Below are 22,185 nucleotides of genomic sequence, written 5' to 3'. Positions count from 1 at the left end.
ACCTCCACTGTCTTATCTGACAAATGAAGTTACATCTGTTCTGCCTCATCTCCAGGATTGAGAGGAAGAGAGTGCTGTGGGATGCAAGCCAAGAGGGTTGTCATCCTCCTCCTGGTGGGGGCCCGTCTAGCTCCTGCGTGTGCCACAGGAGGGCGCTGTTATCGCTGTTAAGCCCCTTCCAGCCTCATGGGAGGTGGCTGAGTGGCTTGTAGGTCCCCAACACCTGCTTCCTGCCCCATTGTCTTGGACAGGAAGGAGCCGGGAAGGGAGCTGGAGCCACTTCAGGGACTGGATCAAGGCCTGGCCGGGGCCTGGCGGTGGTGGTGGGGGAGGTGTTGCCAGTGGCTTACCACGGTCCCACAGACCGCCTCAGGCTTGAGGTAATGGGAGGAATCAGACACCTTAGTTCTGCAGCCCCTCCAGGTGGGAATGATACCCATCTCAAAATCCCCGCCCTTGTCCTAACCTTGGCGAGTGCCAAACAGACGCTGCCCAGGCCAAGGGCTCTACTTCCGTCCCAGTTTATTAGACCCCACCCAGCCCCCTGCAAGTCCCTCCGCTCCAGCTTCCAGTGCCCCTGATGCCCTGCCAGCGAGAGCGAGGGCCCTCCTCAGTGCCACGGTTTCTCAGTCCATGCCTGCGATCCCTCGTGTGCAGTCGGGGCGGCTTCCAGGTCCTGAGGTCCACCGCAATTCGGGCGATTGGGGAGCCATCCCGGCGGGCGTCGGCGCGAAGGAAGCTGCGTCCTCAGTCATCTGGGGAGCAGGCCAGGGGCAACTGATCGGGACTGCCCACGCTGCCGGTGCTGGAGCTTCCATCGCCCAGGTCGCGGGGCCCGCAGGGGGGCAAGGCGAGCTCGGGTGTTGGCCCGGCGCCTGAGCCCCCAGCGCCGCCGGCGCCGCCACGGGGACCCCATTCCTCGCCCAGCGCCAGGCAGAGCTCCTTAAGTGCCAGGTTCTCCCGCAGCAGCTCCTCCTGGCGGCCCTCCAGCTCGGCCAGCTTCTGCCAACAACCGCCGAGGTCCTCGCGCACGGCCCGAGATGCTTGGGTCCCGAAGAGCTGCCACTGGCGCGCGGCGCGCCGCCCGCGCTGGCGCTCCGAGTCCAGGAAGCAGCATAGGTCGCGCAGCTCGCGGTTCTCGGCCTGTAGGCGCCGGTTGAGCTGCTTGAGCTCGCGGATCTCGCCCAGGTGACCCTGCAGCTGCCGATTCACCTCCTGCATGAGGCGGCCGCGCTGCACCAGAGCCGCCAGGCGCGCCGCCTCCTCCCGCCGTAGGCGCCGCACCAGCTCTTCCTTGCCCAACGCCGCCATCTCCTCGTCCGTCAGCTCCTCCAGGCCGCCCACCTCGGCCTCCATGGCTGCTCAGGCCTCTGGAGCATCGCCTGCCCGCCGCCGCAGCCCGGGAGCCCCACGTGGAGCCCAGCACCTCTCTGGATCCGGCTCCTGCTCCGCGGAAACCCGGCTGTGGCAGGATAACATAGGTTGCAGCAACCGCGCGGGGGTGGGCATGCGGCGTGGCGCGCGCCGGGGCGGGGCCGCGTTAAGGAAGAACAGCCAATCCAGGGAACCCTCCCCGAAAGCGGCGGGGCCTGAGCTCTAAGAACGCCCCTTCCCAGCCCACTCCCGACGGCCGAGTCCCAGATTCTCCCCGGCCCTGGATCCCGGCGTCCTCGCACCCCGCGCCAGTCAACCCGAAACGAGGCGCTTCGTACCTCCCAGTTTCAAACCTCCTGGAGTTCGAGCCTAGGCCTCTCCGCTCCTGAGAACCAATTCTCCCGAGTCGTCCCTGGAACTCTCCCGCCTACTCCCCGACAGACCCAGACGGATCGTCTTTCCATCCTTCCTTAGCTCGAACTCGAGAATCTCGGCTCACTGAGCATCGCTCCCGACTCCTCCGAACCCTAAATCCAAACGTCCTGGCTCACCATCAGCCTACCCTCCCTGCCATGGAGAGTTTCCTGCCCGGGGGTGGGGAACGGGGTGACATGCAAAGGATGCATTTGTTCAATAAACTTTTTATTGTGTGCAAGACCCATGCAGAAATAAATTTGATCAATGTCCTTGTCCTCAAAAAAGTCTTAATCTGGCAGGGGAGAGAACCTTTGTTAAGAAGCAAATGGAGGAGGGACACGGTCTGAAGGGACACCCCCCCCCTCCGCAAAAGGTTTCCCAAAAGAGGTGATATCCGAGTGCCCCTGAAAGATGTATAGGACTTTGTCAAGTAATGAGAGAGTTTTATCAGGGAGAAGGAATAGCCTGGTGAAGGATGCGGAGGACTGAAAGGGCCTAGATGCTTTAGGAACAGAGAATAGCTTGATTTCTTTTTGAAAGGCAGGTGTGTGGAGAAAGTGGTAAGAATTTCGCAGGGAGGAAACAAAGATAGTCGGAAGCCAGATTCTTTTTTTTTTAAAGCTTTTCTTTTTATTTTATTTATTTATTTTAATTTTATTGGGTAACTGTTTCTTTCCAGGACCCATCAGCTCCAAGTCAAGTTGTTGTCCTTCAGTCTAGTTGTGGAGGGCACAGCTCAGCTAACTGCAAGTCCAGTCGCTGTTTTCAATCTTAGTTGCAGGGGTCGCAGCTCACCATCCCATGCCGGAATTGAACCAGCAACCTTGTTGTTGAGAACTCCAGCTCTAACCAGCTGAGCTAATCAGCTGCTCCTGGAAGGCAGATTCTTAAGGGCTTTCAATAGTAGGCTGGAGCGTTTTCACAGGCCAGTAAGGACTTTAAGCAGGGGAGTAACATTTTAAAATATGCATTTTATAAAGGATTATTCAGGCTGCTCTGTGTGGGATGGATCATGGGGAGCGGATGTAGGCAGGGAGATTAGTAAGAACACTGTGTCAATGGGCAAGGAGAGCTCTGCAGAAGGACTGGCCTGGGGCAGTGCCAGCGGATGAAGAGGACAAAACAGATAGATACTAGAAATATTCAGGAGGCAAATCAGCAGAACTGAATGTGGAGAGAGGCGAGTCTGGGAGAAAGCCCAGGTTTCTGGCACGAGAACTGGGTGGATAGTGGGGTTGTCATTAAGGTAAGGAACGCAGAAAAGAAACAGATTGGGGAGATCAAGAGGTCTATCTAGCTTTTGGGGGGGTCTGTGGGGAGACAGCGTGGAAAGACTCGCAGATAGGCGGCCCTCGGGATGTGGGCTTCCAGGCAGAGCTCTGAGCTGCAGAATAAGGGAGGTCATTAGTGGGGCGGCGGGGTCAGGGGGTGGGGTGGGGTGGGGTGGACGGTGTTAAAAACCATGGGAACAAGTGTTCCAGGCCCAGGAGAGATGCTCATGCGTGGATGGCCTGAGGAGCTCCCTGCAAGGGCCTTTGGAAGTCGGCCCAGATATCTTTATTGTAGAGAAAAGATTTAGGGTTGAGCCCTGTGAAACCCCTAAGTTTAGGATACAGGTCAAAGTAGGGAGGTCCGGAAAAGGGCAGAGAAAGTGAGGGGGGAAAAAACAGAAAGAAGTAATAGGAAGGATTCTGGGGCAGGGGAGACTGGTGGGAGGCCTTGACTCTGTCAGGATGTAGGAGACTGGAATTCCCCCTCCCGCCGAGAGGAGGGGCTACTCCACTACCTCCGCCTCTTCCCTCGCTGCTCCCGCCCCACCCGCTCTGTCCCGGAAGTGGTCCTTTCCTGGCTCCGCCGGCGGGAGCTGAAACTCGGCGCTCCCGGAAGTGGCCCGGAGGCGGCGGCGCGCCGGGTCCCGGCAGTGCTCGCTCCAGCTGGAGCGCTGCGCCCCGGTCCGGGGGTCGCTATGACCAGCGAGCTGGATATCTTCGTAGGGAACACGACCCTCATAGACGAGGATGTGTATCGCCTCTGGCTGGATGGTTACTCTGGTTTGTGGGGGGCCGTCGGGGGGTGCCATCAGGGCGAACGGTTGTTTTGGATGGGCGAGGGGGCGGGTCCTGGACTTAGGCTTCTCGTGGAGAAGCGGGCAGAGGGAGTAAGGGACGTATGGAGGTGGCGGCTGGAATCCCTGGAGGGACTCTGAGGTCGGCAGGGCGGGGTCTGATACTAGCGCCCACTCCCCAGTGAACGACGCGGTGGCCCTGAGGGTGCGCTCGGGAATCCTAGAGCAGACGGGCGCCACGGCAGCGGTGCTGCAGAGTGACACCATGGACCACTACCGAACTTTCCACATGCTGGAGCGCCTGCTGCACGCCCCGCCCAAGCTGCTACACCAACTCATCTTCCAGATCCCGCCCTCCCGACAGGCGCTGCTCATCGAGAGGTGCGACGCCATATACCCATTGTATTGGCTGAAGCCGAGACCCAGGGAGGGATGGGACTTACCCAGTCGTGAGAAAGTTGATAGCACAAAGGGCCAATCCCAGGCCCTGCCAGGCCCTCTTTCCTCTCCTTTATGGAAAGTCAATAGTGTCTTCTGCCTCCACGCAGATACTATGCCTTTGACGAGGCCTTTGTGCGGGAGGTCCTGGGCAAGAAGCTGTCCAAGGGCACCAAGAAAGACCTGGACGACATCAGCACCAAAACAGGCATCACCCTTAAGAGCTGCCGAAGACAGGTGGGCACGACAGCCCCATTCCCTCCAATAAACATCCCCTCTATATACTGCCCCTTCACTCCATCCCTTCCACCCCTGCCCCATCTCCAGCAACCTCTCTCGCCTCTAGTTATGGCAGTGGCTTCATACCCCATCTCCTCTCCCCTGTTTTTACCTATTCCAAACCATTTTCTACTCTTTGACCAGAGTGACCTTTCAGAAGCCCAGATCTGACCATAGTTTTCCCCTGCCCATACACTTTCGTTGGCTCCCACTCCCTCCTGGATAGTAGTCACACTCCTTGACCTTGAGCTTCATACAATTATGCTCCTGTGATCTGCTCCTTGCCAGCCTCTCTAGGCTTACTTTCCTCAGCGCCCAGCTTTCTTTTGCTCATGTCTTCTACCCCCGTGAAATCCAAGGCGGGGACAGATGTTGCCTTCTCCACAAGCCTTTCTGGTAGTGCCAGGGAGAAGTAATGTTTCTTTTGGGCCCTTATGGCTTTTGTCTCCTGTGAGCTGCCTGTGTACAGCTCACCATTTGCTCATTTTTTTACTTCCTGGGTTTTAGTCAGTTCCAGCACAAGCTCATGAAGAACTGGAGAGTACGATGCTAAAATAGGGGTGAATTCAGAGGTAGGAGTGAGTAAATGTTTATCTGAGGCAAGATGACAAAAGCTGGCAGACATTTGTTGAATTGGTAACAGGTATTACTAACTAATAGTTTGTTGAAAGAATAATGTGCTATATCAACATCTGTTGACTAAATAGGTGGCTAGGTGAGGGAGGGTGTTCAATAAACAGTTAGCTTATTGGGTGAGCAACCTGTGACCAGTCCACCCTCCTCCACTAATTGCCCTGCAGTTTGACAACTTTAAGCGAGTCTTCAAGGTGGTGGAGGAAATGCGGGGCTCCCTGGTCGATAACATCCAGCAACACTTCCTCCTCTCCGATCGATTGGCCAGGTGAGGGACCAGGCAAGGAGCCATTGTCTTCCCCCCATCCTGCACAGTCTTTCCTGGACCCTGAGGCTGGTCCACTTTCCCACCCCAACCCACTTGACCTTTTGGCTGTGTTTGGGGAATGGTTATCTCACGGTACTTTCTAATGGTCTGTACTTCGGATCAGACTGGCCTGAATTCAGATCCCAGCCTGGCCATTTGTCAGTTGGGCTGTTGTGAGGTGCCACATGTAAAGCGCATAGCACAGCCCCTGGGGCTTAGGAAGTGTTCGGTAAGTGGTGACTGTTACCCTTGCGGTCTCCTGCTGTATCCCTTAGGAGACATGGGCTGAAACCTCTTTGCACAGACGAGGAGGCCCAGAGAGAGGTGACTTGAAACATGTCACACAGTGAGTTAGGGCAGAGAGAGGCCAGAACTCGGATGCCCAGCCAAAGTTGCAGGGGGGAGCTGCTTGCTAAGAAGGAATTGCCAGCCCTGACATGTGCACTGTCCCCTCCCTGCAGGGACTATGCAGCCATCGTCTTCTTTGCCAACAACCGCTTTGAGACAGGGAAGAAAAAACTGCAGTATCTGAGCTTTGGCGACTTTGCTTTCTGTGCTGAGCTCATGATCCAGAACTGGACCCTTGGAGCCGTCGGTGAGGCCCCCACTGACCCAGGTGCCCGGATACCTCCCCTCCTCTCGGGGTCTGCTTTCCCACCAGCAGTTTCTCCTGCAGGCCCCCTCCCCAGCATCTTTCCTTCTCCAGAGCCCCTTCCCAGCCACCCCTGTTCGTGGTCCAGTGTCTCCACACACACTGTGTTTGCAGACAAAGCGCCCACTACTTCTCCATGGCCTGGGGCAAGTCACTCCACCTCTCTGACACTCCACTTCCTGTCTGTCTTGTGGGGGTGCAATAAGGTGGTGTGTGAGGATGGCTCAGAATGTCAGGAGAGCATTTTATCCCCCACCCCAACTCTGTTCATGGGCTTCACTCAGACTCCCAGGTGGACGACATGGACGTGGACTTAGACAAGGAGTTTCTTCAGGACTTGAAGGAGCTCAAGGTGCTGGTGGCTGACAAGGACCTTCTGGACCTGCACAAGAGGTTACTGGGGGCAGCCATGGGGTGGGGGCTGAAAAGGGGGCCCAGACAGCTCTAGGCTTGACCCTTTCTGCCTGCAGCCTGGTGTGCACTGCCCTCCGGGGAAAGCTCGGTGTCTTCTCTGAGATGGAAGCCAACTTCAAGGTTTGTGGCCAATTCAGCCTATGTCCCTTGGGCATCTTCAGCCTCCGATGCACTGTCCCACCAGGCAACTCTGCTCAAGCCCTAGATTGGCCGGCAGGTGGCGCTGCTGCTCCCTCTGCCCACCTGTGAGGTGGGGAGCCAGCCACCTCCTAAACATTGGGGAGTTATTTGAGGGAGGTGGATAAATTTAGGGAGGGTCCTGTCCCTTTCCCAGCCTCTGGGCTCAGCCCTCAGCCTTTGGGGCAGAAAGCAGAACTCCTAGGCTCCCTGTCCCCACAGAACCTGTCCCGGGGGCTAGTGAATGTGGCCGCCAAACTGACTCACAATAAGGACGTCAGAGACCTGTTTGTGGACCTCGTGGAGAAGGTGAGCTGTCCCGCCTGCTGTGCGTATCCCCAACCTGGCCTGTATCTGCGCTGTACCAGTACTAGATGTTCCTTTGGGCCCACAGTTCGTGGAGCCCTGCCGCTCCGACCACTGGCCATTGAATGATGTGCGGCTCTTCTTGAATCAGTATTCGGCATCCGTCCACTCCCTGGATGGCTTCCGGTGAGCGACCCCAGGCCTCCTGTCCAGCTTGGCCTCGCCCCAGCCAGCTTCCTGCCAGGGCCAGGCCCTCCTGCAGACTCAGGGTTCCCTGTTCTGCTGTCCTGGGGGTGGAAGTCTCTCTGTGGACCAGGGTCCTGGCTCCATCTCTTAGAAGCTGTGACCTGACCTTGGGCAAGTTCTTTAATCTCTCCTGCCTCAATTTCTGCATATATACAAACGGGATAATGATGATAAGGATCATAAGAATATCGTGAGGATTAAAGAGTGAAGGTATATAGAGCAGTGTCCTGACCTGGCGGGTTGCAGGAAAACTCAGCCGTTACTGTCCCCGTTGTCATTGCAGGCACCAGGCCCTCTGGGACCGCTACATGGGTACCCTGCGTGGCTGCCTCCTGCGCCTCTATCATGACTGAGACCCTCCCACCACCCTGCCCACACTAACAATAAAGTTGCCATGACTCTCGAGGAGGCTGTGCATGGGTACACACAGGGTCTGTGTGTGGGAGGTGTGCACACGTATGTATCTAAGTGTCGTGTGTATAAGGATCTGTGTGTACGTCAGCCCTGCAGGGGCTAGGATGTGTCAGGGAGTGGTGTCTGTGCTCTCCCTGTCTACTTCCCCACCCAGCTGACTCCACTTAGACGGGGTCTTGTCTTGGTTTATTCAATCCATAGCAAGATGATTGGGAGGACAGGCAAAGGCTTTGGGGTGACGCCAGCAAGGAGGCATCTGGCATAGCAGGAGAGTTGAGGGGTGAGCTCAGCGAGGGCAGGAAACTAGCTGTTGCTGCTTCTTAGCTGGTATGTGTACTCGGGCAGTAATTGGGTACTTGGTGATGCCGCAGGCATTGCTCCCTCGGTGCAGCCGGAAATAGCCCTAGAAAGTTAGGGGATATCAGGGCCAGAAGGTGGGGAGAGACCTGTCCTGCCCTGTGCTCCCCCAGTAGATCGCACTCACCTCCTCACCCCAGTTGGCCCCCCAGGAGTTCTTCAGGATCCAGTATGGGATGGAGTGACGAGGACGAGGACGCGACTGGGATGAAGCCGCCCGCCTGCCCTCCACCGACTTGCACTTAGCAAAACCCACCAGCAGGACAGAATGATCCACCCTCTGGGGGTCACAGTTGGTGTGCGTGGCCTTGATCACACCCTTCTGGTAGTGCTGCAGCGGCAGGGGCAGAGGGGCTGAGTCCGGGGCTCCCTCCCCTATATGGCCCTACCCCATTCCTGATCATATCCTACCTGCAATAGCGTCATGTTAATGGTCACGGTGATGGGGCCCTGGGTGGCCAGGTACCGGGCAATTCCTGAGGGTAGAAGGTACCATCAGGCCCGGTCTTCCTTATGCGTCCTGCTCTCAGCTTACAGGCGTCTCTGTGTCTCCCCCCCGCCCCCATCCTTCCATCTCAATCTGTAGTCTGGTCTGTCTGCCTCTGTCATTCCCCGTCTCCCGCCCCAGCCACGTCTCCCCCGGGTCTCCACCCTGCTCGCAGTCCGGCAGCATGATGAAGTCCTGGATCCAGGCCACGTTTCTGTACTTCTTGGCCTGGCATTTGTGGGTTCTGCTGTTCCCCCGGAATGGGTAGTCCGTTTCGCTGGCCAGGCCGCCTGGAGATACGTAACGCCAGGAGGAGACTCAGCTCCAAAACATCCCTCACCCGCAGCCACCCGGTGAGGCCCAACACTCACTGTTGTTGAGAACGGTTATGAACGCGTCCCAGACGTAGCCTCCCTTGCAGCCGTCCCCACAGCGGTTACAGTCGAGTAGCTCTGGTGCAAGAAGGGGCGATGTGGGTGACCAAGCCCCATGCCCAATCCCCCCACCCCCCACCGTCACACATGCCCCCTCTCCCAGCCATACCCTGCACGGAGACTTCCACAGACTTTCGGAATTTAATGCCCCACAGAGACTCGATGTTGCCCGCGGCTGCTATGGCCCAGCAGCACTTGCAGCTTTCCTAATGGGGAGCAGGGCAGGAGCTAGGTAAGGGGTCCAGGCCTTGCCCCTCTCCTCTCTCACCACTCGGGCTGAACTGAGCCAGGTTGGGTGGGGGCAGGTACCTGGTTCTTGACGGGTGAGATGATACCAGCCGCCTTCCGCCAGTCACAGGTGCTGGGCACTGTCTGACCCCACTCATCAGATCCTACCTTCCTGTCCACGTTGAGGGCCCTTCCAGCTACACTCTGATGCCCATAGAGCTGGCCAAACTCCTCCTCTGGGGGACAGATGGGACCATCAAGGTCACACTATTGACCCCTGCTTTCCCATATTCTGCCTCTCCCATGCCAACCATCCATATCCTTGGCCATTTGAGTAGTAGGCTGGTAGATAGAAAGCAAGGGTGCTGAGGCCTAAGAGACCAAGTTCCTGCTGCCTTGGCCCTGAGCTGGGCTGGCATACAGGCCTGCAGAGTGCCTGTCCCTGCTCCCTGTAATTTGGGACAAGCACTCAGGCCTCTGGTCCTCAGGATCCCTCTCTGGAAAACAAAAGCCAAAGGTCTGCCCTGTTCATCTGCCAGAATCCCTGGACAAGGCTCTGCTCCACCCACCACTGAGGGGCCAGGAGGTGTCCCAGTACCTGTCAGGTCACTGAATGGAGTCACCCCAAACTCGGCTGTGCCCAAGTCCTCCTCCTGCAGCCGCTGAGCCTGGGCCAGGTTGCGGGCAAAGATGTCCAGGCGGCGAGCATATTCTAGACCAAAAGGGGGTCATCCTAGACTGGCTCCCCAGCCCCAGGGGGTAGGAAGTGGCCACCGGCTGGGCTTCCTCCCATGCTTGCTCAGATGAGCACTGGCTCCCTTTCTGTGGCCCCTGTAGGCCCCACTGAAGATACGTGGGCCAAGGAAGCAGCTCTCCAGCCCACCTGGGGTTGGGTTTTCCCAGGAAGTGGGAAGGGGGCAACTGCCCACCTGGGAGGAAGGCAAGTAAAGGGTCTGAAGGCAGTGACTCAGAAGGAAAGGTTTGTGGTCAGAGACTGGCTTCCTGCCCAGTCACCTCCACCTCCACTTGACACCTCTGATCGCAGGTCTGGAGATGGAACATGGTGGGGGTTGGGGGGGCAGGATGGGGTACAGGTCCATGACATGGGCAACGTGGGCTGAAAGATGCCCATAGATGATCTCCCTAAGGGAGATGAGACCCAGAGAGGGCAGGGTAACTCATGGGGGTGAAGAAAGAACCCCCAGCTTGGGGACAAGATGGGTATCCTTGGGCTCCTGCTGAATGAACTCAGGACTAGATGGTGATCTGCCCGCTGCCTGGAGTCACAGGAAAGTGGCTATGGATGCAAAGGATTCTCTGGGACTGGGCAGACCCCCCACAGCTGCCACCTCCCTCCAGGTTCACAGTAAAGAATGGCCTTGTCCCACCTGTGCATTCCGGGAAGCCCTGCTGAGTGGCCTTAGCCAAGCCCATTCCCCGCCTTGAGCCTTGATGTCCTCATCTACTAAATGGGAGGAGGGGGTTTGGACCAGAGATATAAGGATTCCGTAATACCTGCTGGGTTCGAGTAACTTCGGTTGTACTGGATCTGGAACAAAGTGAAGACCTCTTTCAGCTTCAGTGGCTGGGGACTGGGGTCCTGGAAGAAACCAAGGTTGGTGAGGGAGGGGGTTGGGTGGGGAGTCATTGCTGGGACTGCACTTAGGCTTTCCGCCAGGCAAGGACTGGACTAGGGGGTCAGCTGATAAGCCTGCGCTGTCTCCCTGTGTGAGCTTGGGTACATCAATCACCTCTCCTGCCTCAGTTTCTCCCTCTGAGAAATGAGAACAAGGCGTTTCCGAAGGGGTGAGCCCCAGGCATGGGGATTGCAACAGGAAGGGTATGGGGAACAGGTTGTGGGCACTTACCTGGCCCCTGCGGGAGTCCATGATGTCTTGAGCCAGGCCTGCCACCAACAGTGCAAGGAAGCAGGAGAGATGGACAGTTAGTGCCATGGTGCTGACAACCAGAGTGCTGGGGGGCAGGAAGCTATGCAGACCAAGCTGGAGGGGCTGAGGGTGGAGCTGAAGAGACCACAAGGGAAACCATGCTGGGCGGGGGAGGCCGACCCCTCAAGCAAGAGGCATTCAGGCTCTAGTCCCTACAGGGCCCTCTGCCCGCCTATTCCCCATCCAACCCTTGTTCTGTATTCAACAGAGGCTCTCTGCCCACCCTGTTCTGGCCAATTCTTGGGATACAGAAACGGGTCTGTCCTTAAGGTGACAGGAGGAGGCAGGTCCTAAGAGGGCAGTGACGGCCATCAGTGCTGTAACGGAAGTCCAGGGGGTGAAGGGGGCCTCAGGCCCCTGACAATGGTGCGGATAGAGGGTGGTCAGTGCCCCGTGGGAAGTACTCTAGCTCATCCTTTGAAGCTCAGTCAGCGCAAGGGTCACCCCTTCCAGAAAACTTTCCTGCTGTTCCATCCTTTGGTGTAACCTGCAGCCCCCTGAGCCCCTGCTGTACCTGTGCCTGCGGTCTTCATCTCCCAACCACACCAGAGGTGTCTGATGTGCCTGTGTTCACAGCTCCCAGGATGTGGCCAGGCACGGGGCAAGCTCGATGGGTGTTGACTGAATAATTGGTTGTCATGGGTTTTAAACAGGAAAGTACAAGGTCCAGGGGACAGCAACTAGCAGCTACTGCCTCCTCCTTTTCCTCATTGCTTTAACTATCTGGGGATGGTGATGAGGGGTCTGCGTGGGCCTCAGGGCAGAAAGATAGCAGGGTAGGCATCTCAGATCAAGGCCAAAGCCTGTGAGACCAAGAGCTGGGCAGGGGTGTTAACCCCCGTTGCTGCTGCCTCTGTTCTAGGGCTCTTGGGTGGGGAGCTCCATTATGAGCCCCCAGGTTGGAACCAGTGTCCAAGCAAGAGATGGCTGAGAAAAAAGCTGGCTTTCTCGGGGACCCATGGGGATGGGAGAGAAGGGAAGGGAAGCGGGCTCTGATCCTGGCATTCATTTATTCATGCACTCCCTACCTCATTTTTTCTTTCATTGGGAAACTCCCCAAAGCTGTGAGGGTCCATTTTGCTGCACACCCTCACTCCCACCCCAGCGCGTAAGCCAACGGACTCCTCTATTTGGAAATGAGGGCCATGCTGCCTTTACTAAAATGCGGTAGGCAGACCATGCACAGAGGGGTACCTGGCTCTGTGGTTCTAGACCCGTCATGTGCCCCAAGCTGGCCTTGGGTTGTGTGGGACTATGACTAATCCCGTGTAAGCTGGAGGTTCCAGTGTGGGCACCAAAGAGGGTGTCATAAAATCTCAGGCAGTTAGGGTTGTGGAAATTTGGGGGAGGAGGTGTGGGTCTGGGTGGCCTTCCTCTTTGATTCACTCCTTCCCTCCCTTGTATGTGAGCCCCAGAAGACAAGGAGATTTGGGTCTTTTTTGATCAGTGCTGTGTCCCTGGTGCCTGGTCAATGGTGACCACTCAGTAAATAATTGTTAAATGAATGGACTTCCCCACTCCATCATTTATTTGTTCTTTCCCTTGCTCATCCTGCAGCTCCTGCCTGGCATCCCACGAGAGCTGGGCCATGGGCCCTGGGGCCTCAGGGGCTCATGCCTGGGCAGAGCTCACGACGTGGTGGGAGAGAGACCACCAAGATAGGCCTTGTGACCCAGTGCAGAAGGGAAGAAGACAGGGAAAGTCGTTAGGGTCACAGAGGTCAGGAGAGGTATGCTGAGGAGGCCATTCAGAGGGGCAGGCACACCCAGGCCGAATAGTTCAAAGATGGATGTTCAGGTCCAAGGTGGAGACACCAGCTTGTGCTCCCAGCCTTTCCCCTGGGGGCCTTGGATCCTCATCTCTCAGGGGCAGTGACAATGCCTTTGATTGGACCAACACTCTGGAGCACCTTTAACCTTGGCTGGCACAGAGTAGGGCCTCAAATGGTGGGTCCTTAATGCTCTACTGTGGGGCAAAGAGCCCGGAAAGTCTTGGAGTCAGAGGAACTTGAGTTCAAATCCTGTCCTTACCATTCTGGCTGCGCCTACACAAATCTCAGCCTCTGTCATCTGTGAAATGGAGTGATAATGGCACCCCTGCCCTGGCTGGGCAAGAGGATTGGGGAGGTGGGAGGTGCAGGCTGATGTCTGGAATGGTTCGATCTTGATAATTAAGTGCTAATATTTTATTATTTTTTTAAAGATTTTATTGGGGAAGGGGAACAGGACTTGATTGGGGAACAGTGTGTACTTCCAGGATTTTTTACAAGTCAAGTTGTCCTTTCAATTGTAGTCGTGGAGGACGCAGTTCAGCTCCAGGTCCAGTTGCCGTTGTTAGTTGCAGGGGGTGCAGCCCACCATCCACAGCTTTATTGAGATATGTAATTTACATACCATAAAATTCACCCTTTTAACGTGTATTTCCGTGCTTTTTAGTGTATTTGCATAATTGCGCAACGATTACCACTATCTAATTTCAGAGAATTTTCATCATCCCCAAAGAAACCCCACACCCATTAGCAGTCAGTCCTTGTGCCCTTTTCCTTTGGCAAACACTAATTTAGTTTCTCTCTCAGATTTGCGTATTCTGGCTGGATGTGTCACATAAATGGGACATGTGACCTTTTGCATGTGGCTTTCACCTACTGTAATAGTTTCAAGATTCATCCATATTGTAGCACATATCAGTTATTCATTCTTTTTTAAGCCTGAGTAATATTCCGTCATATTTTTATTCATTCATAAACATTTTGTTGATCCATTCATCAATTGATGGACACTAGGTTGTTTGTATAGTTTGGTTCTTATAGTGTGGCTATGAACAGTGTGGGCAGATTTTTTTGTGTGAACATGTTTTCAGCCCCCCGTGGGTATATACCTAGGAGTGAAATACCTGGGTCATGCAACATTTTGAGGACCTGCCAAACTGTTTTCCAAAGCGGGTTCACCATCTTACATTCCCACCCACAGTGTATGAGGGTTCTGATTTCTCCATATGCTTGCCAGCACTTGGTATTGACTGTCTTTTCGGTTGTATTATTTTTAGCCTCCTCACCGAAGCAGCTGGGAAGGATTTGGGGGTGGGGGAGACATTCTCCAGGTCACCGTGAATCCCAAGGGCTCACCCTGGGACCCACTGGCTTGTCCCTCCCCGGCACAACCTCCCTCCCGGGGCGGGGCTATGTTCTGGGCGATCGTCAGGGTAAACAGGGGTGAGAAAAGGGAGGGCTCGCCAGTTCCCGCACGCCGTCTGCCCCCAAGCTGGGGATCCCTGGACACACAGCCCTTTCCCGTCTGGCCCCGCCCTGAGACGTGGGCAGGGTGAGGCCCCGCCCCTTCCTGGGAGCCAGCTCCGCCCAAACTCCTCCCCCACAGGCTCTTGCTCCACTCGCACAAGGAGGCGGAAACCCGGAAGGTGGGGGACACGGATGGGTGAGGGCGGGGATGGGGCTGGCGTGAGACCCTAGCGTCCTGCGCGCCTGAGTTTAGCCCTGCCCGCCTTTACAGGGGCTTCCATTCATTCTGGGCCAAAAAGGAACTGCTGCCCCTGCCCTCAAACTTGTAGGTTCGAGGACCGAGGGCTCGAGGGACGCCGTCCTGGAGTGAAGGGACCACCTGGCTGAAAACTGCCCTGAGGATGGAGGGAAGAGGGGACAGAGATGAAGCACTCTGGGCCTGGGAGCGTCTTGTCTTCGGGCGAGGGTCTGGGGACCCTCGATGAAGTTTTGGTATTTCCAGAGTGACTGTCCGGGTGCACAGAATAAAATTCTGGAGGATCTAGATTGAGGACTTGGAAGCCCCAGTATTAGGTTGACATTCTTGGAAGCGCAGAAAAGTCTGGGGTCCCCTGCATTAAGATGTGGGTGCACAGGATGGAATTCTGGGGGTGCAAGTTACGTAGGGTCTGGGTGCGCAGAATGATAATTTGGAGTGCACAAAGTGAGGGCCTGGGGACTCCCGGATGTGTCTGGGGGGACGGCATCAGGGCCAATGCCCCCAGGATGGAGCACTAAGGGACCCTGGCCCAGAGCCGGTAGGCGGCTCCGGGCGGCGCCGCGGGGGACCGGGTGGGGGCCTGCGGCCGGCCAGGGGCGGAGAAGCGGGGGGTCGGGGTCCCTCCCCCTGGCGCGGGCTCAGGAATCCGCCGAGGGGCGGGCGGAGGCGCCGGGGTGGGCCGCGCCGCGGCGGGCGGGCGGGGGGCGCTTCCTGGGGCCGCGCATCCAGGGAGCTGCGCCGTCCGTCCGTCCGTCTGCCCGCAGGCACTGTCGCAGCCAGTCGAGCCGCCGGAGCCGTGGGCCGCGGGGGCGTCGCGGGCCCAAGTGAGTGGCTGTCCGTGGGGGGAGGGCACGAAACGGAGTCTCCGCCGTGTCGGCGTCAGCAAGGAGCCAAGAGGCCTGCGCTCCTCTGCCTGCGCCACTGGAGGACCGGGCGGGGGCGGGGCGGCCCCGGGCGGGTGGGCCCCGAACCCTGGCCTGCGTGAGGAGTCGGCCCACGGCCCTGGGAGGCTCCCGGGCCCCAAGTACGGTCCCGAGCGGGAGGAGGCTGGGGCCAGGGCTCTTGAGTCCTGGTACAGGGAATGGGGGTGCCGTGGCAGAGGCGCCCTGACCCCCGCCCACCACCTCCCAGCCCCAGGATGCTCCCCTTCGCCTCCTGCCTCCCCGGGTCTCTACTGCTCTGGGCGCTGCTGCTGTTGCTCTTGGGGGCAGCGTCTCCCCAGGATTCGGAGGAGCCCGACAGCTACACGGTGGGGACCGTGGGGCCATTGGCCTGGGATGGGCTGGGCAGGGACACAGACCAGGATCCTGGGGTGGCTGCTGCTGGGGAAGATTCTCCCCTTCTCTGGTTGGTGGAGCAGCTGGGGCCATTGTTTGGAGCAGTCCCGGGAGGGTGGCCAGGCTCAGGGCCCTGGTCTTGGCCTGAGTTGGAGGGGACAGGGGGTGAACACTGGCCACCACTGGTCCCCTTGTAGGAATGCACAGATGGCTATGAGTGGGACCCCGACAGCCAGCACTGCCGGGGTGAGTGTGCCTGGGGGACTGACCCACCCCCAGGAACTGGGAAGGGGATTGCAACCCGAGCTCCAAGAGCTGTAGCGGGAGCCCAATGGTCTGTTCTCTACCCAGTTCTGCTTTGTGGAGGCCAGCTCTGGTTCTCTGGGGGCCAGCTTAGCTAGGGGTGGAGAAGCCATCCAGCCCCTCCCTCTCAGAGAAACCCAAGAACCCTGCCCCCACCTCTCAGTAGGCAGGAAAGCAACAGGGCACTGCCCTGAGGAGCACCTTCTCGAATCACTCTCCTACCCAGCTGTCCCATCACATCCTAGGAGGGCAGTGTCTTCGGTGGTGGGTAAGGAGGCCTGCACATCACTCTTGGTCTGAGTCAGGGCCAGAGCTTTGGGGAAGGATAGAGACTTTCCTAAGGGCAAGAGAATGGGGGTGACTGTGGGAACAGCCACCCCACCGTCAGCTCTGGCAGGCCTTGGGGAGGTGTCCTGGGCAGGCAGCCTTAGCTTGTTGAGTACAGAGGGAAGGCCCTGCCTGGGTCACACAGCATAGACAAAGCCGAGCTGGGGTCCTGCCTCCCACCCCCTCCATGGCCAGCCCAGGAGACTGGCTGTGCCCAGCAGGCCCCTCTCTGCAGATGTCAACGAGTGCCTGACCATCCCCGAGGCCTGCAAGGGGGAAATGAAATGCATCAACCACTATGGGGGCTACTTGTGCCTGCCTCGCTCGGCTGCCGTCATCAACGACCTGCATGGCGAGGGCCCACCACCACCAGTGCCACCTGTTCAACACCCGAACCCCTGCCCACCAGGCTATGAGCCTGATGAGCAAGAGAGCTGTGTGGGTGAGTGAAGGCTGCCCTGGCGCCGAGGCTTCTAGTCCTCCTACCAAGTGTCTCTCACTGCATCTTAAAAACTCACATCTCACGTTTCTCCCTTGCTCAAAAGCCTCCTTAGTACCATTGGGATAACATCCAGACCTTCCCCCAGACTGTCACTTTGTGTGGGACCTGCCACAGGTGGCCCCAGCTCCCGTCCCACTGCCCCAGCCAGCCTCTGGCACCCTCCCCTCGATTGTTGCAGACACACTGCTAGAGCTCTACCTCTCAGCCTCTGCCCCCTTTCTGATCTGGCCCCACTCTTTGGCACCATGGGCCTTGGAGGAAGGCCCTGGAATCAGTGCTCCTAGGAGTATGGGTAGGACCTTGTTTCCTGTGCTACTCTGGCATGGGGTCTCATAGGTTAGGGGTGCCTTTGCCAATGGCTCCCAGGCTGGTGGACTGTTATTGGTGCTGTTGGGAGGGTCGAATCCATGTGTTCCTGTTTTGGGGGTATATCCCCACACACCTATGGGAGTGGTTCCTGACCTGTGTCCTCCAACATTGAGGTGTCTGTCATGTGGGGTGGTACATGGGTTTGCAGGCGGGGGCTGAGCGGTGTCTCCTGCAGACGTGGACGAGTGTGCTCAGGCCCTGCACGACTGCCGCCCCAGCCAGCAGTGCCACAACCTGCCTGGTTCTTACCAGTGCACCTGCCCTGATGGTTACCGCAAGATTGGGCCTGAATGTGTGGGTGAGTCCAGGATGGGCTCTCTAGTCTCTGCTTTGTGCCCCTGGCCTGGCTCTCACCCTAGCACCTGGCCCCCATTCCCACCGACCCCCAGGGTTCACCCGAATCCCCTGCCACCTCTGTCACCAGACACAGCACTATATGGGTGTATGTGTGAGTCCTGCCTGACCTAACCCAGCCCAGCGCCCAGACACAGACAAGAATATGGGTGGTGAAGTCTTCAGTCCCAGCCAGCTGGGGCCCCACCTGACTTCTGCCCTCTGCCCTCCTCCTGCCTCCATCCCAGATATAGACGAGTGCCGCTACCGCTACTGCCAGCATCGCTGTGTGAACCTGCCTGGCTCCTTTCGCTGCCAGTGCGAACCAGGCTTCCAGCTGGGGCCCAACAACCGCTCCTGTGTGGGTGAGGCTGGGCTAGGCCAGGCTCCTGGGTCTTGGGCAGAGTGTTATGGGGTGGGGAACTCCCTTCCTGACCAGCCCAGGTGAGCAGGTGAAATGGGGGCTCTGGGCGGCTCCTCAGTTTCACTCCTCTCCTGTTTTTCCTGGCACCCCCAGATGTGAACGAATGTGACATGGGGGCTCCATGCGAGCAGCGCTGCTTCAACTCCTATGGGACCTTCCTGTGTCGCTGCCATCAGGGCTACGAACTGCACCGGGATGGCTTCTCCTGCAGTGGTGAGAGCTCCACCCCGCCAAGTGTTCCTCCATTGGTCCCCTAGGCCCTGTGTCATGTTGCGCCTCCTGCCACCCAGTCCTCCATTTGATGCCTCCATGCCCCGTCCATTCTGCAGCCATGTACCTCCTATGTCCTCCACCCCCAGCTGGTTGCAGAACTCCCAGCCTGGTGGGAAGGCACCGAAGGGAGCAGTTAGGTTCCCACTGAAGCTCAGTGGGGAGACTGAACAGGGATGTGGGTGCTCCCCTCCCCGGGAGTCAGACTGACCTGCGTTCAAATCCTGGATTAAGGGAGATGTCTCTTCTCTCCAAACCCATTTATTCATGTGTAAAAGGGGTGGTCTTGAGGATTAAGTGGGAAAATGACAAGAGACAGGCTTCAAGTCCCAAGCAGCACCACTTTAAAGGGAACGCCATTTATTGAGACACTGTCCTGTGCAGGACACTTCCTTACATGCTTGGCCTCATTTAATCCTGCCAACAATCCTGTGAGGTATGATATTTTTTTCCTTTCTCTGCAAAATGAGGACAGTAATATCTCCTTCAAGATTTATTGAGAGGATTGTAAGAAAATAATAAGCATGAAGTCCTTCAATGAAGAGAGGTTAAGTGACTTGCCCAAGGTCACACAGCTAGGGTGAAATGAGGCCACAGCTCCATCCCGACCTCATTCCATGTCATCTGGCCACGTACCCTGTTTATATGATGCTTTGCTGCCAAGTAAGGCCCCATTGGTACCTGGCTCAGTTAGGCCACCAGAGTAGGAAACCTGGCTCCTGCCTGCGCAGCTCCTGCCTTGCAGGAGGCGACTGTGTGCCAGGGCTGATTGTAGGTTGCAGGAATTGGGCAAGTTATTGAAAACCAGAGCAGATTGGACACTCAAGGCTCAGCTAGCCTGACCCATTTTTTTTTTTATTTTTTTTTAATCCTCAAGATTTTATTGTCCTCGTGACAAAATATGAAGCTTAGAACTGGCCCTTTGTCTTCTTATCTCCTCCCAGTTCAAAATGCTTGCATCTTTTAATAGCCAGCGTTCTCTTAGATCTGCAGGTGGGCTCAACAGCTCAACACATTCAAGCCTCAGGACAATCTTCTTTGCAGAGAATCAGCTTAGTCTACCCACCATAAGCACTCTGCTTCCTGTCATAACGCCTCTTTCCCTGCACATACAGAGAATCTTTGCCCTTGTACTGTGTCACTTTGTGGGGTTGGTGCTTGCCACACTTCTTACGGTCTGGCAGGTTTTAGGAACATTCACCATATTTGTGAGAGTGCTACTGGCACGGAAAGTAACCTCCTCATTTTATTGACAGGGAAATTGAGGTTTCCAAAACTCAGTCAATAGGATTTAAAGCCAAGCCCCTGGATTCCTAGCGCTTTCATTTATTTTTGTCTTCCAGTCCTGGGACAAAGAGGTCTGTGAGCTGGGCAGTCTGAGCAGACCTTTCTTTGAATCCCCTGTCCCCCTACTGTGCTTTACCCGTCTTGTCTCATCCTCCGCTGTCTTCTCCCATTGAGCCTAGCATGGGGCTAAGCTCTTTCTGTAAATGTTTATGGGACTGAATTGAGAGGATTTCCCTTGACCCAGAGTCTTCATCCCCACTCTCCCTCAGATATTGATGAGTGCAGCTACTCCAGTTACCTCTGCCAGTACCGCTGTGTTAACGAGCCAGGTCGCTTCTCTTGCCACTGCCCACAGGGCTACCAGCTGCTGGCCACACGCCTCTGCCAAGGTACAGGTTGCCCAGGGCAGGGTGGTGTCACGGGCTGGTTGGCCTGACGTCCAGGTTCCAGCCCCTCTCCCCTGACAGACATTGATGAGTGCGAGTCCGGCGCACACCAGTGCTCTGAAGCACAAACCTGTGTCAATTTCTATGGGGGCTACCGCTGTGTGGACACCAACCGTTGCGTGGAGCCTTATGTCCAGGTGTCTGACAAGTGAGTCAACTTGACGCCAGGCCCCCCACCTAAACTACAAATCCCAGAGGGCTCTGGGGCTGGCTGGCATCTATTAGGACTGACAAGTGTCCTGAGGGCTGATGGGAATCATAGTCCGTCATGACTAAACCATGCACGCTGTTGTAAGTGGGAGGATCCTTTCGGGATCCCTAATTGTGGGGGTGGGCCAAATTTGAGGAATGGGCTAGGACCTCATTTGTGTCTCCATCTCGGGTTCCTAGTCGCTGCCTCTGTCCGGCCTCCAACCCCCTGTGCCGGGAGCAGCCCTCGTCCATAGTGCACCGTTACATGACCATCACCTCGGAGCGAAGTGTACCTGCTGATGTCTTCCAGATCCAAGCCACCTCTGTCTATCCCGGCGCTTACAATGCCTTTCAGATCCGTGCTGGAAACTCCCAGGGGGACTTCTATATTAGGGTAAGCTTTCCCCTAACCCCACCCCTCAAATGACACGCATAATCCAAAACTAAATTCCATGAAACCTTAAGTGGGAGATTCGGTTATGCCACCATGCCCCGCCTCTTCTCAAAGCCCCGCCCCGAGGAGGCAGAATTTCCATAGAAAAGTAGGGGTGTTCTAAATTCCCTTGGTACAAACTACAGATTGTTAAATGCAATTCACACCAGGCACTCAGACACTGGGCTTTGAGTCCCCCCACTGGTTTACATATCTGCCCTCAATTTCCTAAGCCTTAGAACAGGGACTGAAACGAGAGGCCCTCTAAGGGGAAGCAAGTGGAACTGGGCTTTGGAGAGAGGGGCCGCAGGGGTTGGTGCAGGGGCAGGGGTCTAGAGTCAGAGAATCAGCTCTGCTGGTGGAGCTATTAGGAGGGAGGGGTCCAGGTGTGCAAGGGCTCGTGTGGTATCAGTGCTGGTTTTCTCTTCCTGAAATGGAATGCTTTGAAGGGGTGTCTGCCTGCTCCAAGTCACTGAAGGCACTGCCATTCCGCAAAGTCTCATACCTGGCCCTGAATCATCAGTTGACCTTGATTAGACAAAAGAACTAGCTGGAAAGGGTGGGAAGAGCACCAGTGGGAGATTCCTGAAGGCGGGAGCCTGGGTGCAGGAGGAATGCTAAGGGTGTCATGGAGCTGGATGAGAGCCTGGGGTCATGACCTGGCCAGGGCTCTCTCTCTACTTCACAGCCAACTGGTTGTGGGTACAAAAGCATGGGGCAGGGAGGCAATGCTGGGGGAGGGTCCTGGCACAAAGGTTGATGCAATCTACATGTCCCCCCACCCATTGTGCCCTGCAGCAAATCAACAATGTCAGCGCCATGCTGGTGCTCGCCCGGCCTGTGACGGGCCCCCGGGAGTACGTGCTGGACCTCGAGATGGTAACCATGAACTCACTCATGAGCTACCGGGCCAGCTCAGTACTGAGACTCACCGTCTTCGTCGGGGCCTACACCTTCTGAGGAGAGGGGGGAGCCCTCAGGGAGGGGGCGGCCCCTGTAGTCAAGGAGCCTGGAGCTCAGGAATGACTGTTCTGCTAAAAGGGAAGATGCTATTGTGAAGGGTAGGGAGAGAAAGGCAATAAAGGGAGAAAGAAGGAGTCCTGATGGCTGAGGTAGGTGGGTAACACTCTAGTGAACCCCAGACGGGGGAAAGGGCCAGGCTTGTGGGAGGTGGGCCAAGTCTACCTAAAGGGGGGAGTCAGCTCAGGCTGAGGGGGACCCATTGACAAGAGTTGGGAGCTGTGTCCCCAAGGCTGGGATTGGTCTACGGTCCAGGGGCGTCAGAATCATCCTGAGAAGGGAGGAGGTAATGAGGCTGCAGACTAGATCCCAGCAGAAATATGGACTTGGC

The 22,185-nt window shown here is 56.8% G+C and overlaps 4 protein-coding genes and 1 pseudogene across 14 annotated transcripts; 2 read left to right on the top strand and 3 right to left on the bottom strand.

The window, feature by feature from the left end:
* Positions 1-505: 505 nt before the first annotated feature.
* On the bottom strand, positions 506-1,527 carry CCDC85B (coiled-coil domain containing 85B). Its single transcript, XM_019737816.2, has one exon. It carries the CDS (start codon positions 1,354-1,356, stop codon positions 748-750), a length of 609 nt encoding a protein of 202 aa, XP_019593375.2. The 5' UTR covers positions 1,357-1,527; the 3' UTR covers positions 506-747.
* Positions 1,528-3,638: 2,111 nt separating this feature from the next.
* FIBP (FGF1 intracellular binding protein) lies at positions 3,639-7,711 on the top strand. 2 transcript variants are annotated; one of them, XM_019737922.2, is made up of 10 exons: positions 3,639-3,842; positions 4,039-4,237; positions 4,405-4,531; positions 5,374-5,474; positions 5,975-6,129; positions 6,450-6,558; positions 6,636-6,699; positions 6,979-7,065; positions 7,151-7,248; positions 7,592-7,711. In XM_019737922.2, exons 1-10 carry the CDS (start codon positions 3,758-3,760, stop codon positions 7,659-7,661), a joined length of 1,095 nt encoding a protein of 364 aa, XP_019593481.1. In that variant the 5' UTR covers positions 3,639-3,757; the 3' UTR covers positions 7,662-7,711. The 2 variants fall into 2 exon arrangements, with proteins under 2 accessions (XP_019593481.1, XP_019593482.1); XM_019737923.2 differs by having other exon boundaries at positions 3,640-3,842; positions 5,975-6,108.
* A 180-nt stretch (positions 7,712-7,891) lies between these two features.
* CTSW (cathepsin W) lies at positions 7,892-11,251 on the bottom strand. 2 transcript variants are annotated; one of them, XM_019737921.2, is made up of 10 exons: positions 11,097-11,251; positions 10,744-10,828; positions 9,827-9,940; positions 9,310-9,464; positions 9,110-9,206; positions 8,938-9,018; positions 8,731-8,856; positions 8,491-8,555; positions 8,207-8,410; positions 7,892-8,125 (listed from the first exon to the last, which is right to left on the bottom strand). In XM_019737921.2, exons 1-10 carry the CDS (start codon positions 11,181-11,183, stop codon positions 8,009-8,011), a joined length of 1,131 nt encoding a protein of 376 aa, XP_019593480.2. In that variant the 5' UTR covers positions 11,184-11,251; the 3' UTR covers positions 7,892-8,008. The 2 variants fall into 2 exon arrangements, with proteins under 2 accessions (XP_019593480.2, XP_074192802.1); XM_074336701.1 differs by lacking the exon at positions 8,731-8,856.
* Positions 11,252-14,444: 3,193 nt separating this feature from the next.
* Positions 14,445-21,932, top strand: EFEMP2 (EGF containing fibulin extracellular matrix protein 2). Of its 9 annotated transcripts, XM_019737716.2 has the most exons (13): positions 14,568-14,591; positions 14,742-14,904; positions 15,436-15,495; positions 15,803-15,920; positions 16,146-16,194; positions 16,814-17,020; positions 17,625-17,747; positions 18,031-18,147; positions 18,300-18,419; positions 20,033-20,152; positions 20,231-20,357; positions 20,600-20,795; positions 21,633-21,932. In XM_019737716.2, the coding sequence occupies exons 2-13, from the start codon at positions 14,894-14,896 to the stop codon at positions 21,792-21,794; spliced, it is 1,410 nt and encodes a 469-aa protein (XP_019593275.1). In that variant the 5' UTR covers positions 14,568-14,591; positions 14,742-14,893; the 3' UTR covers positions 21,795-21,932. The 9 variants fall into 9 exon arrangements, with proteins under 9 accessions (XP_074192800.1, XP_074192798.1, XP_019593275.1 ...); XM_074336699.1 differs by lacking the exon at positions 16,146-16,194 and having other exon boundaries at positions 14,445-14,591; XM_074336697.1 differs by lacking the exon at positions 16,146-16,194 and having other exon boundaries at positions 14,516-14,591; positions 14,684-14,904.
* On the bottom strand, positions 18,466-20,038 carry LOC109450429 (large ribosomal subunit protein eL42; annotated as a pseudogene).
* Positions 21,933-22,185: the final 253 nt, after the last annotated feature.

This window comes from Rhinolophus sinicus, linkage group LG06, assembly GCF_036562045.2.
Source record: "Rhinolophus sinicus isolate RSC01 linkage group LG06, ASM3656204v1, whole genome shotgun sequence".
In the NCBI taxonomy this organism is placed as follows: domain Eukaryota; kingdom Metazoa; phylum Chordata; class Mammalia; order Chiroptera; family Rhinolophidae; genus Rhinolophus; species Rhinolophus sinicus.
The sequence above is the reverse complement of the archived record's forward strand: the minus strand, read 5'-3'. Positions and strand labels throughout refer to the sequence as shown.

Excerpts from the sequence above, each read along its gene's own strand:
- CCDC85B (XM_019737816.2), bottom strand. The coding sequence starts at position 1,356 with ATGGAGGCCGAGGTGGGCGGCCTGGAGGAGCTGACGGACGAGGAGATG.
- FIBP (XM_019737922.2), top strand. The coding sequence starts at position 3,758 with ATGACCAGCGAGCTGGATATCTTCGTAGGGAACACGACCCTCATAGAC. Across the intron at positions 6,130-6,449 it reads TGAGGCCCCCACTGACCCAG|ACTCCCAGGTGGACGACATG; the intron begins GTGCCCGGATAC and ends GGCTTCACTCAG. Across the intron at positions 6,700-6,978 it reads AGATGGAAGCCAACTTCAAG|AACCTGTCCCGGGGGCTAGT; the intron begins GTTTGTGGCCAA and ends CTGTCCCCACAG.
- CTSW (XM_019737921.2), bottom strand. The coding sequence starts at position 11,183 with ATGGCACTAACTGTCCATCTCTCCTGCTTCCTTGCACTGTTGGTGGCA. Across the intron at positions 9,207-9,309 it reads TCTCACCCGTCAAGAACCAG|GAAAGCTGCAAGTGCTGCTG; the intron begins GTACCTGCCCCC and ends GCTCCCCATTAG. Across the intron at positions 9,019-9,109 it reads TGTGGAAGTCTCCGTGCAGG|AGCTACTCGACTGTAACCGC; the intron begins GTATGGCTGGGA and ends TTCTTGCACCAG.
- EFEMP2 (XM_074336696.1), top strand. The coding sequence starts at position 15,138 with ATGTGTCTGGGGGGACGGCATCAGGGCCAATGCCCCCAGGATGGAGCA. Across the intron at positions 15,210-15,435 it reads GGGACCCTGGCCCAGAGCCG|GCACTGTCGCAGCCAGTCGA; the intron begins GTAGGCGGCTCC and ends GTCTGCCCGCAG. Across the intron at positions 20,153-20,230 it reads GGCCACACGCCTCTGCCAAG|ACATTGATGAGTGCGAGTCC; the intron begins GTACAGGTTGCC and ends CTCCCCTGACAG.